At 39.4% G+C, this 17310-nt stretch overlaps 1 protein-coding gene across 1 annotated transcript in view; it reads left to right on the forward strand.

Moving 5' to 3' along the window:
* LOC141789695 (glypican-5-like) overlaps window positions 1-17310 on the forward strand; it is an 89801-nt gene that overhangs the window by 14548 nt on the left and 57943 nt on the right. The window contains exons 3-7 of the mRNA XM_074669250.1: window positions 1730-2277; window positions 6064-6246; window positions 8767-8945; window positions 9044-9103; window positions 9455-9577. Coding sequence (XP_074525351.1) covers window positions 1730-2277; window positions 6064-6246; window positions 8767-8945; window positions 9044-9103; window positions 9455-9577 — 1093 coding nt within the window. The remainder of the gene's footprint in view (window positions 1-1729; window positions 2278-6063; window positions 6247-8766; window positions 8946-9043; window positions 9104-9454; window positions 9578-17310) is intronic.

A 17310-nucleotide genomic window follows, 5' to 3' on the forward strand; every position in this document is an offset into this window, starting at 1 on the left:
CTCATTTTTGTCTTTAAATAACTTAAACAACACATTTTCTCAGGACTGATCAGTTGAACGAGGCTCATATCAAGTATAATAAGATAATTTTTACTTTAAGTGAGAAAAAAACACTTGATAAGATTTTGATAATTTTGCAGTGCAAAATCAGCTGTTTCTAAATTTTATTTCTGACAGCCAAAATACACCAAATGTGGCACCAGATCAGATCCATTCAAGCTAATGTGAACTGACACTAGATCTGCTCCGCTGCAGTCCAGCTGTGAAACCACCACAAAAAAAGCAGATTGAGTGGCACATTTTTTGTTGTACACTGTAACCACTTAAAACCATCCTGTGACTTCAAAATAAAACAAACCATGTCCCTACTAGATGGTTTTCAACTTGACTACAACAACAAACCAACATAATGAGCAGAGCTGGATCACGAGTCAATAGGTTTGAGATTTAGGAGAAAACCATTAATGAAGTGGGAAGTACAGGAACCCCTCATTCTTGAGACTCCAGCTGTCTGGTGTCCTGCAACATGCCGGTCTAAACACGCAGTAGGTGTGAGTTGACGTATGCAATCAACATGCATCGGAGTGAAGCAGGACCAGTGATGCTTCTGATTTCTTTGTCGTCAGTATTTGGGGTTGGGTCAAAATTCCTAAGGAGAACACAAATCCTTTTATGACAGGAGAAAAGTCCATTTGATGACGCTTGCTTGGCTGGCAATCAAAAACTCACTGGACTCTGTGACACATGCTATACAAAAAAACCCCGTCTTTTTTATCACACACCCAAAACTTTTACCTGGAAAGGATTTTTTTTTATTTTTAGTGCAGGGAGAAAACCTAAATTTCATCTATGTCTCCTAGCTAGCTGTTTACTGGCTCTTTGCTGCTGCTGCTGCTATCCTTTCCTCCATTCTGGTCCCGTTTACACAACATTTCATTCTAAAATGCAAAATTGCAAAGAAAAAAGCTCTGCATTTACACGGAAACGCTGATGGACTGAAAATGCTGTAGTAAGCATGTCAGGCCTGTAGGTGGTGCTATAACTGTCTTGTCCAGAAGCAGCTTTTAGTAGATCTCCACCAACGTAGAGTTGGGTCGATCATCTGGTGTATTGGTGAATACTTAGAGCAACAGATACACATTTTGTATAAAGACAGTCAGCAGATTCAGAAGATTGAGCAGCACAAGCACAACATGGTAGTCCACGACGCAAAACAGAGCTCGACATCAGCATCTCTACTAGAAACTCAGAATTCCATTCTTGAGGCCATTTTCAAAAGTTTGCATTTTAGATCAACTGAAACATTGTTTCCATGTAAACATGAGGCGGAAACGCAACAATAATTTGGCGTTTCATCATAAAACCGTAAAACATTGCCGTGTAAATAGCCCTTCTATGGTGGCACCTAGCATCAAGAACCACTGCTGCCCCCTACTGTGACTGTTATGTGCTGTTGGAGAGGACACTGTTCATTTGTTAAGTTTTTGCTGTTTTTTTTAATCTTGTTTATCAATGAAAAAGATTTGCCTGCACACATTTGATAGAAAAACTCAAACTGCTGGCATCATGCTAACTTTGGCTAACGTAACAGTCTAATTAACCCTAACTCTCATGCATATAATTATCATGTAGGCAGTCTTGCATCTTAAAATTGAGATCTTATTAAAAAAAGCTTGGTAATACTGTACATGATGCAATAACTGTTTTTCTGTCTTCTGTCTTGTTTCAGAGACCTTTGAGTCGTTCGTGTCCTTCACCTCTAACCTGACCAGCACTCTGTTCGACAGCGCCTACTCCGCTCTGGCCGCTGACTGTCGCCCCCTTGTGCTCCACCTCTTCAACGGCATCAAACGCCACCTTTCTGGAGACTCTAATTCCTCTCTGGACCACACTGTGCGTCGGTTCTACAACGATCTTTTCCCATTGGTCTATCGCCGTTTGCTCAACCCTGGGATTGGCCACATGTCATCCCAGGCTTATTCCCCGCTCCCCACCAATCAGGACGACTGCCTGAGGATGACAAGGCAGGACGTGAGCCCGTTCGGACCACACCCTCGCCTGTTGGTCAGCGGCTTGTCCCGGGCGCTCGGGCCGGGTCGGGCTCTGAGCCGGCTGCTGAGACTGGCTGGAGAGGTGGTGAATGTGACGGAGAAGGTGACGTTATCCAGAGAGTGTGGGCGGGGCTTAGTGAGGATGCAGTACTGCTCCCACTGCAGAGGGCTGACGCTGATACGGCCGTGTACAGGACTGTGTGTCAACGTCATGAGGGGATGTCTGGTAAGTCTTTCAGCTGGATTACATTTCCTGTTAATTTTTTGAATTTTTAATCTTTAGATTTTTTGTATTGAACTTCTTCTTTGGCTCTTCTTTTCATGAGGCTGCCTTTAAGTGGCCTCATATGGTTGTTATGCAACCACATGTAGCCTGTTGTTCATCAAAATTTGTATCACAGATATAAATAAACATATATACTGTCTCTGGATGTGTAGAAAGGGAGACCTCAGGAAGATGCAACTTAAGTTTTTCCAGATAGATATGGAAGATATCTGTGGCCTGCTGCATAAAACTGGTACATTTTAGCCTTTGTTTTTTCCCAGTAACTAGGATTTTATTTTCCTGGTGGCCTGGGTAGGAAGACAGAAATGGGCCCACATAAATTCTGGTTCATTTTGTGGATGGTCTGATACATTACATAGGCTGTAGGAGGTGATTGTACTCAGGTAAACTCAGTTAAACTCAGAAGATCGTAATTTTTGAAAAGTATTCTGTTGGAGGGATTGAACTCAGGAAAGGGCACAAATAACTTTCTTTTAGAGAATCTTAAGCTTTTTTTAGCGGGTTGGAAATAAGTTGGCGGTGTCATTACTCGGGAGGCATTTCTTTTTGGCATTTCTTAACCAACTCAGCTCTGCACTGTGTTTGTATTTGCAGGCTTCCTTAAATGCAGAATTTGAATTTTTCAGATTGCCTTAACTGGATTTGCCAAATGTTGGCGCTGACACATCCATAACTGAAGGGTTAACAGAGGTTGGATGCAGAAATCCCATAAAATATCTCACTGACACAGATGTCACTGGTGTGTCAATGTGACCTTTATGGCTGAAGTCACCAGTTAGAATAGTTACAATCAACTCCAAAACACTGCCAGCTCTGAAAAGGTTGAGATCCTGTCAGAACTGGATAGAAGATAACTCTGCAGAGGAGTATAGTTTGTTAAAAACCAACATGTCCGAATCGATGCATGCATGAATGAATGGAGCTAAACACTGCTTCTGTCTCCAAAGTAAATGTGTATCTGGGTGATTAAGGGGTTTATTGGATTATGACGACTGTAGCACCCCTTGTTGATAAAGATGTTCTTTCTTTTTTGCTGATTTTGGCTGTTTTCCAAACCACCTTCTACACTTGCAGTGCTTACTATTTTGGCTGAAATTCAGTATGTAGTAGTCAGTATGCAAAAACTTGCAAAATCTGCAGTATACTAAAATTCCCAGATGTCCTACTGATCCAGAAAATTTCTCAGTATACAACTGATCAGTCTGCCTGGCAAACTGTTTCCCACAATGCACGGCACTAACGCTGTTTGTCAATGCGGGTGGCAGGTTTTTTTGAGTTACTGCCATCTACTGGAATGAGTCAGCACTACAACTACAATACAACAACACTAACGTTAGACCAGTGGTTCTTAACTTTGTTAGAGGTACCAAACCCCACCTGTTCCATATGCACATTCACTGAACCCTTCATTAGTGAAAAATAAAATGTGATTTTTTCAATCTCAAGACATAAGTATATGTTTTTTTTTACAGATGCACAAAATGAATCGTCCATGAACATCACCTCGTTCCAAGAGTAAAACCAACACAGTGAATGAACTCACAACAAATTACATACCTGCAAATCAGTGTGACGTCTGCTGTTGCCTTTGAGAGACCAGTTCAGATATGTGTGGCTTCACCTTGGCACGTACCACTTCCTTTAGTTCTGCTGGTGCGAGACTAGAGTTGCTCAACTTGGCTTTGCAAATCATGCAGGCAGGACGCTGATACATGTGAATTCATGCTGTACCAACATCGCAATGTTTCAGAGTGAAAAAGGTTTCATGTACATAGACCTGAAGGGGATATAGTCACCTGTGCTCCTTCTTCCTTTAAACCAAAGTCAAAGCGTTTTTTTTTCTTTTTTTTCTGGCACATATATTACACGTCGACAAGGCTTGAAGTTAAATCAGTAAGTCAGTATTCTTCTGTCATTGTAATAATTACATAAAGATATATTATTTTGTATCATTTTATGCTTCAATCTATTTCATTTCATCATAACATATAGGCCTGGACTTCATACTATAGAATGATGTAGAATGATTTATCAATTGTTTTTAGTAAATAATGACCCCCCCCCCCCCAAAATAAATAAATAAATAAATAAATAAAATAAAATAATTAAAAAATAAAAAAAAAATAAAAAAATCAGTTAATTAATTAAATAAATTAATAAAATAAAATGAAATAAATAATTAAAAAATAAATGGAATAAAATAAAGAAATAAATAAATGGTAAATAGTTTCATCACAAATTGACACGGTGAGTTGGGTGTGTCTTGACTTCCGTGGCGGAGGCTCCACCAAACCTCTGAGACCGACTCACTAAACCTCCTGGGTTCGATTGAACCCAGATTAAGAACCACTGCGTTAGACGGTCTGTGAGATAGAAGTGAAGTGATGTGATGGAAGCACAAGTAAATCTTGTTACTTCCAGTAAAAGAGGCGTTTACTTCTACAATTTCATCAAAGCCCATATAAACCAATAATTCACCTTTTAAACCATACGTGGATTATATAGAAGTATTTTCATTTCCATCAGCTGTAAAACTAAAAATCCTTTCCAGATATTTTTTTTTTCAAAGAAACAATATAACTTTTGGTTTAAGATTAAAAATCAAATATGATGTTTCTGATGTGGAGTGATTAACTAAATAACTTAACTTGTTTTTTACATCTTTAATAAAGGTTAAAAATAAAATAAGATCCATCACCTGTAGCTCCATTTTCCTTTGTCTTGTAGTTACAAATGCAGAGTTCACCATAAAAAAAATCCATCCTGCTTCTCCTAACCAACAAATGTACCACTAAAGCCGAGGATGTTAAAAAGAAAAGGCTCTGTCATCTTTTCTACCCTGTGCAGTGTTTTGCTGGCGATTAAAAAACAACTGTAGAAGTTCCAATCCTGCCACTGGTTGTCCAGTTTTCTTTTATTGGTCTTTAAGAGGAATCATAATTGATTTCGATCTGTTTCATAAGCAGTAAAAACTCCTTACAGCAGGAGTCTGTCTGAGAGCTTCAACAAAAATAAGTGTCTCCCCTAAAACGTCGGACCTCTTCAATTCATTTCCTTTTAAACCTCCCCACAGTGAAGTATTTTTGATGAATCAGAAATGATTTCACTTCTCTCTGGTCTCGTAGAAATTAGCACATGTGGGTCTGGTTGTATCCTCTTAGGCTGTGAGCGGTGTATTGTGTCTGATTCTGTTTAAACACTTAGAGATTATTCGTCTCCTTTTGTTTTTAGAGGGGCCGATAAAAAAAAAGTAGTTATCAGCCATTCACAGAATTTTATCATCAACGAGCCATTCCCACATTAAGATTTAGACTGACATACACCAGAGCGTTGCCAAGAGAATTGGCAGTGTCGTCCGTGCGTTTTACTGGCCTGCCTCATAATTTGCTGGACAGCTTTAGCGGCGCCCACAATGGAGAGACTTCTTTATGGAAGATAGCACAGCTCATCCCGCTTGAGAGTTTCTTGGAAGGGAAGAAAGTGTGATGAAAATACAAGTGCCATCATGTTTGTTCTCTACAGCGGAGAAAAAAAAAAGAGGAAAAACAGGCGCAGAAAGTGGAGAGGAAGCAGACGGATGAGGCGGCTCGGTTTGTGGAAAGTGTGATCACGGCGATGCTGTCATTAGATTAAATTTGTCTGTTAACTTGTTGTTTATACATAAACCACTTTCACCTCCTCCTCTTTCTCCTTTATTTCTCTTTTCTGTCTATTCTTTCCTTCTAGGTGGGTGTATCAGAGCTTGGCGCCCCCTGGGGGAGCCTGGTGGTCCTGCTCCAACGGTTAGCAGCAACTTTAGCCACCAGCAGCAACCACAACAGCATGGAGCTAGCTCTGTTAGCAGTGCGAAACCATGTGAATGATGCGATACTGCACGCCCAGCTGCACGGTCCACGCATCACGGCCACGGTGAGCAGAGAGGACGACTGAGAGGAGGAACAATGAGTGAAGTGTGAAGCTTTCTATACCTGCACCATTCGTCCTGGACTCAGGATGTTTATGCAGTCGCCTCATTAAAGTCCTCTCAGATGATTGTTAGCCCACAATGTGCCTCTGTAGAATAGAATAAAAGGGAGCAGATTGCTAAACCATCCGTACTCATATGCCCAAATAATAAAGTCATTTAAATTTTGGACACAGAGAGAGGAAGGGCCGTGGGTTTTCTTTCAGCCTGGCAGTTGGATCCTCCTCACAAAAAGCCTTGTACCTAGATGGGCTAAAAACAGCCTCATTCTTCAGGGAATCTGGGGTTCCCCTCAGTCTCTGTCTGTGTGTGTTTGTGCGAGTGTGTATGTGAGTGTGAATACAGATCCAGTGCCAGACAAAGACTGTGGTTGGCGGGACAACGGATACCCAGAATGCAGCTTGGTTCTGAGTGATGAGAAAGTTTCTGTGGCTAATCTCTGGACAAACAGACGACACACAAACGCATGCATGCATGCACACACTGTTGGAGGAAGGAATAGAGTAGCCGTCCAACTTTGAGGGAACATTGTGGACTTAGTAGAGTAGATTCCTGAGAGGTAAACAAACACACACAAGCATAATTGCACCGCTAATTGTGGCTAATAAGAAAATACCACTTCATGGGATATTTGATGAAGCTTCTTATTCATTAGACACATCATTAAAGGCTTACCCCTAATCCCTTGATCGGGTTTATGTGCTCTGGGCAGCGTTCAAAGTTAATAGACGATGGCAAAATACATTTTGAGACAGCGGTATTTTCTACAAACACGTCTGCTGCTGGGAAAACTGGTTTTAACAGCCTGGTTGTGTGTCATGCTCCACAAAATTAGATGTTAGGGTATTTGTGGGGGTTATTTTGATTTATAGCTACAGAACAGAAACAGTTTATGAATTTGTGAGCTGTGCACAACACAGTCAGTCTCTTCTCTGGCTATGAAGCTTTAATCGATGAGATAAAAATGTATGTTGGATGTTTTTTTGAGAATTTTTTGAGGGATTTGGGCAAAGTGGGGCACACACCTCATCAAAATTGGAGAAATTTACATTTTGCACTGTTGGATCTTAAAAAGTAGAGCAAGTAGAGCTTCAAAATGCAGAGAGAAAAAATAGAGAATAGAATAGAACAGAATAGAATAGAATAGAACAGCACTACAAGAAAGTATGTAGTGCAAGACATTCAAGAATATGTATAAATGGAACAACAAAATAAGTTTCAACAGGAAAAAAAATGTCCATCAGAGACGAAAGCTTGGACATCATTATCCAGTCAGCCTCCCCCTCCACAGAGTCCAGGACTGAGCTGGTCTTCTTCACCAGTCTATTCAGTTTCTCTTTCCTGTATCCCGTCCACGCTGTTAGCTCCATTAGCTCCCTTAGCCATGTCTCTGGCTAACAATAGCAAGCACAGCTAGCTTGTCCAACTTACTGGAGATACATCTTACATCCCCTGTAACGATGGATGGAAGGACAAGCTGATTTCATCTCTTCTTAGCTCTCAATGCAGCATCAGCACCTTGTCCTTGCCTCCCTTTCCTCAGCTCACAAGGAACACCAGGCAAAGCACTGGTTAGCATTGGCGTGCTACAAGCTGCTAACAGCCGAAACCTTTTTGTAAACAATGCAGCCATGGTTACATGTAGGATTTCTGGACAAACACAGGAACAAAAGAAAAGTAATAACACCTCTGCAAACGCAACTAGTTTGGTGTCAGTGACCGACAAATGAAACACAAAGAGCAGTAACTTGCTCCAAATAAAAAGAGAACTAAAAAGAGAAGACAACAACAACAACAAAGAGAGAAGTTCTATGTCCTTGGCGGGCATTGTGAACTGCGGCATCGTCCTTCTGATAGATGTTCTTAAAGCTCTTCTCTCTCAGATGCCGTTTGATAGCTATTGGGTTGGGTTGGGCACCAGTAACGACCTTAATTTGAGTCAAGGATTGTCCTATGTCTTGATGGACAGCCAATGAAATCCTCTGGCTGAGTACTGGTGAAATATTTTTAAGTCGACCACTTGACTTTTTTGTCCCATAACCCTCAGGATCTTTAAAGAAATTCAAAATGACTGTCTTACTGCTAACCTCAGCAGTGTTGGCTTGTTGTGAGAGGCCTTGCTTATGCAGCTCAACAATCCGACCACGTTTAAAGAGAGAAAACTTTTTAGCCTTTGCCATCAGGAGGTCATGACAGAGTGAACACCTGACAGAAAACCACGATAATCCACATTTTTGTGCAAATTTTTTGTTTCATTCCTATTTTTTTTACATTTTGAAGCTCTGTTGAGAACTTTTTTCCAATCCAACTGCACAAAATGGAAATTCATTCAATTTTTTTAACTGGTTTTAGAATTTTAATCAGGTGTGTATCTAGCAAGCTCAAGTTTACCAAGGGAATACACCAAGAATCGTGCATAATCCTAAATTTTGGTTTTGATTAAATACTTGAACTGTCTCCTTAAGGTGGAGAAGGTGTGTGGACCCCAGGCAGCGGCTCCCATGGTGCCAGGTGCGAATCCCACCACCTCACATCGGACAACCACTGCGAGCCCCTCCACATCAGCCACATCAGAAAGGTCACATGTCACATCGACTCACTCACCAGGACCGGCTGCTCAGCGGCGTCTTCAGCCGTCAAGAAGGTGAGATTCAAACGTGCATCTTCTTTTGTTCATTCATTCATGGCAGAAGAAAATCATATTTTTAAAAACGATCTTCTTGTGTTTGCATTTCTTACTAGGGCGTTTGTCCTGAAAGGTGCTAAAGGAGATAAGAGTCGCAGCCTGAAAAAGCTGTCCAGGTAAATCTTCATCTATTAGGATCAGCTGCAATTTCACTCTTCATGACCAGAAATGAATTAGTCCATTCTGTCGGCATTAATATGATCTTGATTGTCAGAAGAAGAAGTCAGTGTGAGGCTGACACCAGCTGAAGTATTTGATTAGGGTGGATAAATTCATGTAACTGACTTAGCAACGTGTAAAAGGACATTTCCCTGTGTTCCTCACTGGAGTCAGTCGGAGGTGTTTTCAGAAAGAACTGAAGCTGACAAGTCTGATTTGGAACAAACACAAACATATGGTACACAGTTCCTGCTCTGAATAACACCAACCAGAGCATTCAGCCGTGCACTCACAGCCCTCTCTTTCAGGGAGTTTGAAGGCTCCATCCAGCGGTACCAGTGGTTTTTCTCCGAGCTGCCAGAGATGCTGTGTGAGAGTGAGATGGAGGTTGAGCAGCACACGTGTTGGAGCGGACAGGACGTGGTAGAAAGGTGTGTTTACCTCTTTATATTGAGTTTTTTCTCCCTCTTTTTTCAATTTTTGGGACTTGGAATAAACACCAAGTTTGCAGATAAGTTGGTCTGATATTTGTAGACCTAAATGACTTACATGCGCATCTCAGGACAAACTCAGAAAACTGTACTAACTTTTGTTTTCACTGACCTGTAGCTTAACCACTTACATTAAATTCTGTATATTTTTTTTTAAATCTCTCTATTTAGCGAGAAATTCCCCCACACAAACTGGGATTGTGCCAATTATTGTAACTGTCCATCTGAAACTACAGATTTGATAACCAATTAGCTTCATTAAAGATAATGTTAGCATACAACCACTGTCTAGCCCAGGGGTCTGCAACCTTTACTTTCAAAGGAGCCATTTTGCCTCTGCTCACCTGGATTTAAGCCATTTGGGAGCCACAAAATCAACAAAATAGTGTATAAAATTCTATACAATGTAAAAATTCTAGTGATTAATTACCTAAACGAGAAGTTTTTTGTGTGTTAAAAGTTGCACAAGTGATGTCTTAGTTTTTTGTTTTAATTAAATTTGCTAATATCAGAAAAATGAAAAAACTGTAAAGCCATATTTTATTATTTTATGACATTTTAATGTAACTTTTAAAAATAAAAAAAATAAAAAAGAGAAATTTTAAAAATTTGCAAAAATTTGATAAATTCACAAAAAAAATAATTTCAAAAGATTTAAAAACATTTAAAAAATTTAAAAAATTTGAAAAGTTTTCAGTAGTTCAAAAAAATGAATTTGCAAAAATTTTATAAATTTGCAAAATCTTTAAAAAAATTGAATTTTTTAAAGCTAAATTTGAAAAAAATCTAAAATTTGCAAAAATCTTTAAAAAAAACAAAAAACTTTGAAGCTTCATTGCAAGACCTGATGCATGTTTAGTTCTATAAAATGTCAACGCATACTTTTAATTCAGTTTTGATGTCTTTATTCATCAATACTTCTGAAATAAAAATAAAAATTCTTTATTTTATTTTATTTTTTTAAAGCTTCAAGGAGCCACTGCAAAAGAGTCAAAGAGCCGCATGAGGCTCCAGAGCCACAGGTTGCAGACCCTTGGTCTAGCCCAGTGTTACCCAATCCTGGTCCTGGCAGACCCCCTGCCCTGCATGTTTTTTATGTTCCCGACTCCAACACACCTGATTCAAATGATCAGCTCGTCATCAAGCTTTGCTTGAGCCTGATAACGAGCCATTCATTTGAATCAGGTGTGCTGGAGTGGGCTAACATCTAAAACATGCAGGGCAGGGGGTCTGCCAGGACCAGGATTGGGTAACACTGGGCTAGCCTATGTAACATTTGCTAGGAAATACCTAAATGCTAGAGTTATATTTTGCAATAGTAATACAGGTTTCAACAGGAATGTTTTTACTGAAAAGTTATACTTGTAAGCTTACAGTTTGCTAAAATGTAGGCTAGCATTAGCTAGCTAATACTTATTTTAGCAAAACGTGAAGTTTCAAAAGATGAAAATATCCTGTAGTTTGATATGTATGCACTATCAGATCCATCAGACATTCTGCCTCTTATCCACACATCCTCACAATGGCATGGACACTTCTTTCTTTTAGATTATTCATATCTGCCATATCTCCTCGTATTTACCCAAATTATTTAAGAATAGCACCCTAGTGTTTAATATTTCATTTGTAACTCTAACTCACTGCTGCTGCTTTGTCCAACTGCCGCTATTTTGTGCAATATTTCATGTAAATATTTATGTCGATAGTATTTATGTCAGTAGAAATTGTATTTTTCATTCCACATACCATATATTTATATTTTTATACTGTCCTCATTGTATATATTGTCATACAACACTCAGGAAGCCAGGCAACGACATTTCATCCCAAATGCACTGCTGTTTAATTTGTGAAGTGACAATAAAGGAAGTCTTAGTCTAACTACAGGACGACAGCTAATGATAGCATTTAGCAAGTTTGACAATAATACTTATTTTATTGGGAATATTGTAGTGAACTGTTTACTTAACAAGCTAACATTACATTAGCTAGCTAAGAGATATTTCAGCTAGAAAGATGTGAAATAGGTTGAAGATGTACAGCCGGTTTCGATATACAGGTATACAACACATAATGCTAGCATTTAGCCACCTTATAGCGCTAATGTTTGCTAGAAAATGGCCAAAAATGAGCCATTAGCATACTTTTAGCAAAAGAGAAAGAAGATGATAAACATGTAAAGTTGTTTACAGTTTTGTTTTTACATGAACGGGCATTACTAGCTTAACGCAGTGTGAGCTAACAGAAGTGTTAGCTTGAACAAAGTTTGCTAACATATTTTCTTGCTGTAGTAGCCAAAAGTTGTTCTCAATAGTTGTTTTAATCTTGATGGTTCAAGATCAGTGATCCCCACTTTTCATTATCTTGGTCAAAGTGGATTCATAAATTTTGTGTCTCATTCAGATTGAATTGTAAAGTTTTTGTAACACAGCATAGAAAATAAAAGTGTTATAGCTTTCTGCTTGAAGAGTAACATAACAGAAAGTTGCTGCTGTGTTTGGGCTGGTGAGCTTAAATTAGTGTTTTCAAGCAATCAATAAGTGCCTCAGTTGAATAGTTGCATGGATAAACATTTTTGTGAGTATTATTTTTGGGTTTAAAGGAAGTGACAAATTGCAGCTTTTGGGGGTGTGTGTGTGCATGTGTGTGTGTGTGTGTGTGTGGGTGTGTGTGTGGCACCCAGAAGTTGCCAGAGTGGGGGATGACAGGGTTGTGAAGGTTAGAGAGTTCGTTTCCAGAGTCTTTCTCATGGTGATTACATTGGCAGCTTAAACTGGTAACAAGACTGACGGTGGTGCGCACACACTCACTCACACACAGGCAACACACACACACACACACACATAGTCGCAATCTAACACACACATTCCTACTCACGTACCAGCTATCTGTCTCTGAGGGGAATTGCTGTGATGGGGACGGTTTTCTGTTAACGGTCCATCAACCACGTGAAACAGGACATGTAGCCCTGCAAGGACATCCTACACAAACACACACACTCACACACACTGTGCTTAGTCATCACCAGGGCTGCACCAGGAGGCCTGTAGACTTTATACATGTTGGATAAATACTGATGGGAGACTTAAGCTAATTTAGCCAGAACTCTGTGCTCTTTAAGGAGTAAGGTGTGAACGCTGATTGATAGCTTTCGTAAAGGAAAGTCTCTGATCACCATATTTCTTTTTTTGAGAGCCTTAGTGAGGAGCTTTTAACCAGTTGTGAAACAAGATTGACAATGTCTTTGTTTGAGCTTTTAATGCTTGAAAATGCTGCGAGGGAGGAAGATACCAGATTAGCTTATTTACAGTCACTGACTTTGTTTACATTCTCACAGCAAAGACTCACAGTAAGTAAAGCATCTGCAATCAAAAGACAACAGGATAAGATTATTTATTAGAAATTAAGTCATGCACAAGACACAATCAGTGATGTAAAAAGATGCACATTGATGCCTGTAGGGGGTGCCAAATCTACGCAACCCAAAAGTTCCCACCAGCAGCTTTAAAGCCTGGCTCACACCACAGGATTTTAAGAATCTGAAAAGAGTCTGAAATCAGGTTTTGCCACACATAAGAAAAATCTTCACAGATTACACTGACACTACCTCATCTGTCTGTTCCTGAAGCAGTGAAATGAATTTGCAAACTTTGCTTTGAGTTTCCTTTCGAACAGCTACAGGGCGCTTGTCAGTCACGTGTTCTGAGCTGTCTCTGATTGGACAATCAAACGATTCTAATACCTATAAAACTGCTGAGTTAGAAAAAATTAATCTCTCCGTACAGTGTGTGCCGATAGTGAAATCAGCATTTTAGACCCAAGCTGTTTTTGGCACCAGGCTGTAAATATGTTTTTAATGCCATAAAAGTCTGTTTATGGCTGGGTGTGTACGTGACTTCCAGTCTTTCTGGTGCAATCAGGCAGATTCTCAGTGCACAGCAACTTTTAGCACTTCCACATAGGCTTCATTTTTATTAACCAGATGTTGCTCCTTGGTCATCTCACATGTAAGGAAATGGAAACAAACGCATAAAATAATGGAGACTAGTGTGTTGCTCCCAGCTATAGCTATTCTTTTTAGTGAGAAAAGGACAAAAAAGACGAAAGGCATCTGGATCAAGCCATTTTTTGTGTCCGATAACTTCTGTTCATTTCCGGTACTTTATAGGTGGCTCTCTGTTACCCCTTTTCCACCAAGCTGGTTCGAGGGCTGGTGCTAGTGCTGGTGCTAGAGCCGGTTCGCAGTTGGTTCAAGTGCAAACCGGTTAAGAAATGTTTGCTTTTCCTTCTTCTGTTGTGTTTCTCACCCTAAACTCGTCTTTAAAAATGGCGCTCTTCCGTGTTTTTACTCTGCTTTGGTCAATAATCCCACCCCCACCCCCTGACATAGCCCCAGTGTAACATGGTTCTTTCTGCTGGCCCAGCTAAGAGTTGGTGCTTACCAAGCACCGGTGCTTAGTCTGTGGAAGAACAAAGAACTGGTGCTACGTCTGGCTCGCTGTAATCGTCTCGATGAATATTAAAGACGTCTGAAACTTATCAGGCAACGCCAAAAAGTCTGTGAGACAATTGTGGGACTGATGATTGATCCCTCACCCACTCATAATAGAAGATAATCTGGGCCAAACATCAAGGCCTATCTTGGTCCCGCTGTTTGTTGGGAGCATTGACTGTATATCGAGTGGACAGCGGTGGACGGCTCGGCCATTTACCACTATGCTGTTTTGAAGCCAAAATACAGAGTCTATGGGTTAGAGGCTATGAGGGACTCAGAGAGAATCTGAGTGGAACTGGGAGAAAAAACTATTATTTTTTCATTTGAGAGTCTAATCTCTTCTCGACTCTACCTCTAGCCATATTTTACAATCCCAGAAAAAAAAAAAGAAGAACAGCAGCTGTCAATCATCGTTAAACGTAACGTAAAGCCTCGTTTTTAACCTCTTATAACTAATGAAGATGAAACTTTTCAGAAAAATGAGGACTTAGATACAAGACAGCCAAATGATATCTTTAAATCACCACAACAATCAGACGTGAGAACATTTCTATGAGGTATATTAATTTTTTAAAGATTGACCACAGCCCATCTGAAATGACTGGGGAGATGGATTTTTTGACCTATACTGCAGCCAGCCACCAGGGGGAGCCGAGCAGGATGACGTCCATTTTTTTACTGTCTATGGTCTGGAGGGCTGAATCAGGGTCAAATCGACCCTGTCAGTTTTACCCCAAAAGTCTGAATACAAACTTGAGTTAAATAAGCATAAACTTTCATCTGGATGTTTAAAATTTAAATGCAGAACTTTTAATTTGCTGTCAGATTTGGTTTCTTGTAAGAGTTTAGCCAATGAGGACAGCCTGCTCTTAAGTTTTTAACCTTTTCTTCAGAAACCAGTGGGCAGAACAGCTTTGCAAAAGATCAACATTTACATCGTAAAACAAGTTTCACTGATAAGTAGAATAGTTTAAAGAATTTTTTTTATAAGCTTAATTTCTAAGCTTCTTTGATGTGAAAATTTGCAGATTTTCTTTGTAACTTATGAAATTGTCAGCTTGAGAAAGAATCAATTTGAGAAAGAATCAATTTGAGAAAGCAACCTCAGGTGTCTTTAAATCATCCTGACCCACGGTGTAGACTCAGAGACCGATGCTTTGATTCATCCTCAGACTGTCATCATCCACGGAGCGCTCTTTAAAGTTTTACAGAAGAGTCGTTACTCTCGGCCCGCGTTGGATCTCAGCCAGTCTCTGCCTCTCTGACCCCTTTACATCTTCTTCTCCCTTGCATCTATCCATCCACCCATCCATTCATTAATCCAGCCATCCATTCATCTCTCCATCCTTCTATTCAGACCTCCATTCATCTCCTCCGCCCTCTGACCCACTTCACTTACAAATGTCTGTGTTGGTGAGAGTGTGTGAGAAAAGAGAGATGGGCAACAAGACATAAATACTTAAGTGCATCTTAAATAGCACCCTCGAGGTTTTTTTATCCTCAGGATTCACTCGAAGCAGTCCAAGAATTTGATGTTGAAGAAGTGAAATTACCTTTTAAACTCAGCTGAAAACAAGCTAATACGTGTTTTAAAAAACAAACAATGACTCCATTTGTGCTCCTTTAATTACAATGTTAGACTAATGAAACGATTCACTACTTTAATCTGCAACATTCAACTCCTGAATGTTCAGTCACGAAACAGTAACCTTGAACAACTTCAGCAGTTTAGAGACCGAAAAGTAAACACTGCTCTCAGCTGCCAAACCCAAACTGAAGGCCTCAGGTCGGATATTAAGCGAGGCGAAGCAGGACCCAGCTGGCAGCGGCCTGTCCTCCAATCAGTCCTGACCAATCCACCATGACCACCTACACACATGAAGTAAACAAAGAGCGGAGCACTGAGGGGGACGAGAGTGGGACTCATGATCGTTCAATCCAAGCTGTTCTTGGAGTTAATCTTTAAATAAACGAAGCGGGGCGGATGAAGTGCTTTGACACAGAGATTTGAAGTTTTTTAAATTATGCAGTGGAACAATTTAGTCCAAATATAACCCATCCCACAACAGCACCCAAATTTTCCTCTTCCAGATTTTTTCTGGAGTTATGAAACTGTCAGTAAAACTCTACATTTCTACCCTCAGGGGTGAAAAAACTCATGACAACCTCTCACATCATTAACAGCTCTCAATGCTCTGAAACTGTAGCTGCTACAAAAAACAACCTCGTTTTATTTATTTATTTATTTATTATTATTATTACTATTATTATTATTATTATTATTATTATTATTATTATTATTATTATTATTATTATTATTATTATTATTATTGTTATTATAATAACAATAATAATAATAATAATAATAATAATAATAATAATAATTATTATTATTGTTATTATTATTATTAAAATTATTATTATTATTATAATTATTATTATTATTTTCACTACTACTTAAGCAAACAAAGCAAAACACTGTAAGTATCCCAAAAATGCGAAACAGCTTTTGAATATTTTTGAGTTTTTGCCCAATTGAAAACAATCCAACACTTTCTGTCTCACTAAGCTCCTAAAAATTCAATTTTGCATCTGTGTATTTCTTCTTTTAAACTGCTAATCCTGCCATTCCATGTGCAATAATCATTTATCAGATGTTCAAAAGTTAAGTTTCCGTGCTACTGGACAAAGGGCCAAAGCGCTTAGAAATAGGGCATTTTAGACCATTTCACAGCCGTCTTGAAAAAATATGTCCAGCCTCAGAAAGGTCATGGTTATTTTCTGTTTGTATGTCTGTTACATACAAAAGCACTTTAAAAGCACATTAAATTGAGGTATGTTCTGAGCTGAGAGGCTGCAGTTTGCGCTGTAATATCAGACTTTCGCCAGTAGATGGCAGCATCCTATCATCAAGTAACCAAACAATAGGTATGTTTCCCCCACTGAGGATCTGCCACACCCAAGGGTTTTTTGTGTGTATTTCATAATGTAATGTTTTCTGCTTTGAACAGACATTTTTAGTTTATATAATAATAAAAATATAGTTCAGACACAGCTTGATACGTTTCCAGAGGAGGTGAGGAAAGAGTGTGAAGGCTGGAGAAACTGAGACTAAGTGGAGAGACTCCAACCCAATCCAAACCACAGCGTATCACTTCCAAATCTGGAACAAGGGGCA

This window comes from Halichoeres trimaculatus, unplaced genomic scaffold, assembly GCF_033239565.1.
Source record: "Halichoeres trimaculatus isolate MK-OKI-2021-1 unplaced genomic scaffold, fHalTri1.1 fHalTri1_scaffold_4, whole genome shotgun sequence".
Classification (NCBI taxonomy): Eukaryota; Metazoa; Chordata; class Actinopteri; order Labriformes; family Labridae; genus Halichoeres; species Halichoeres trimaculatus.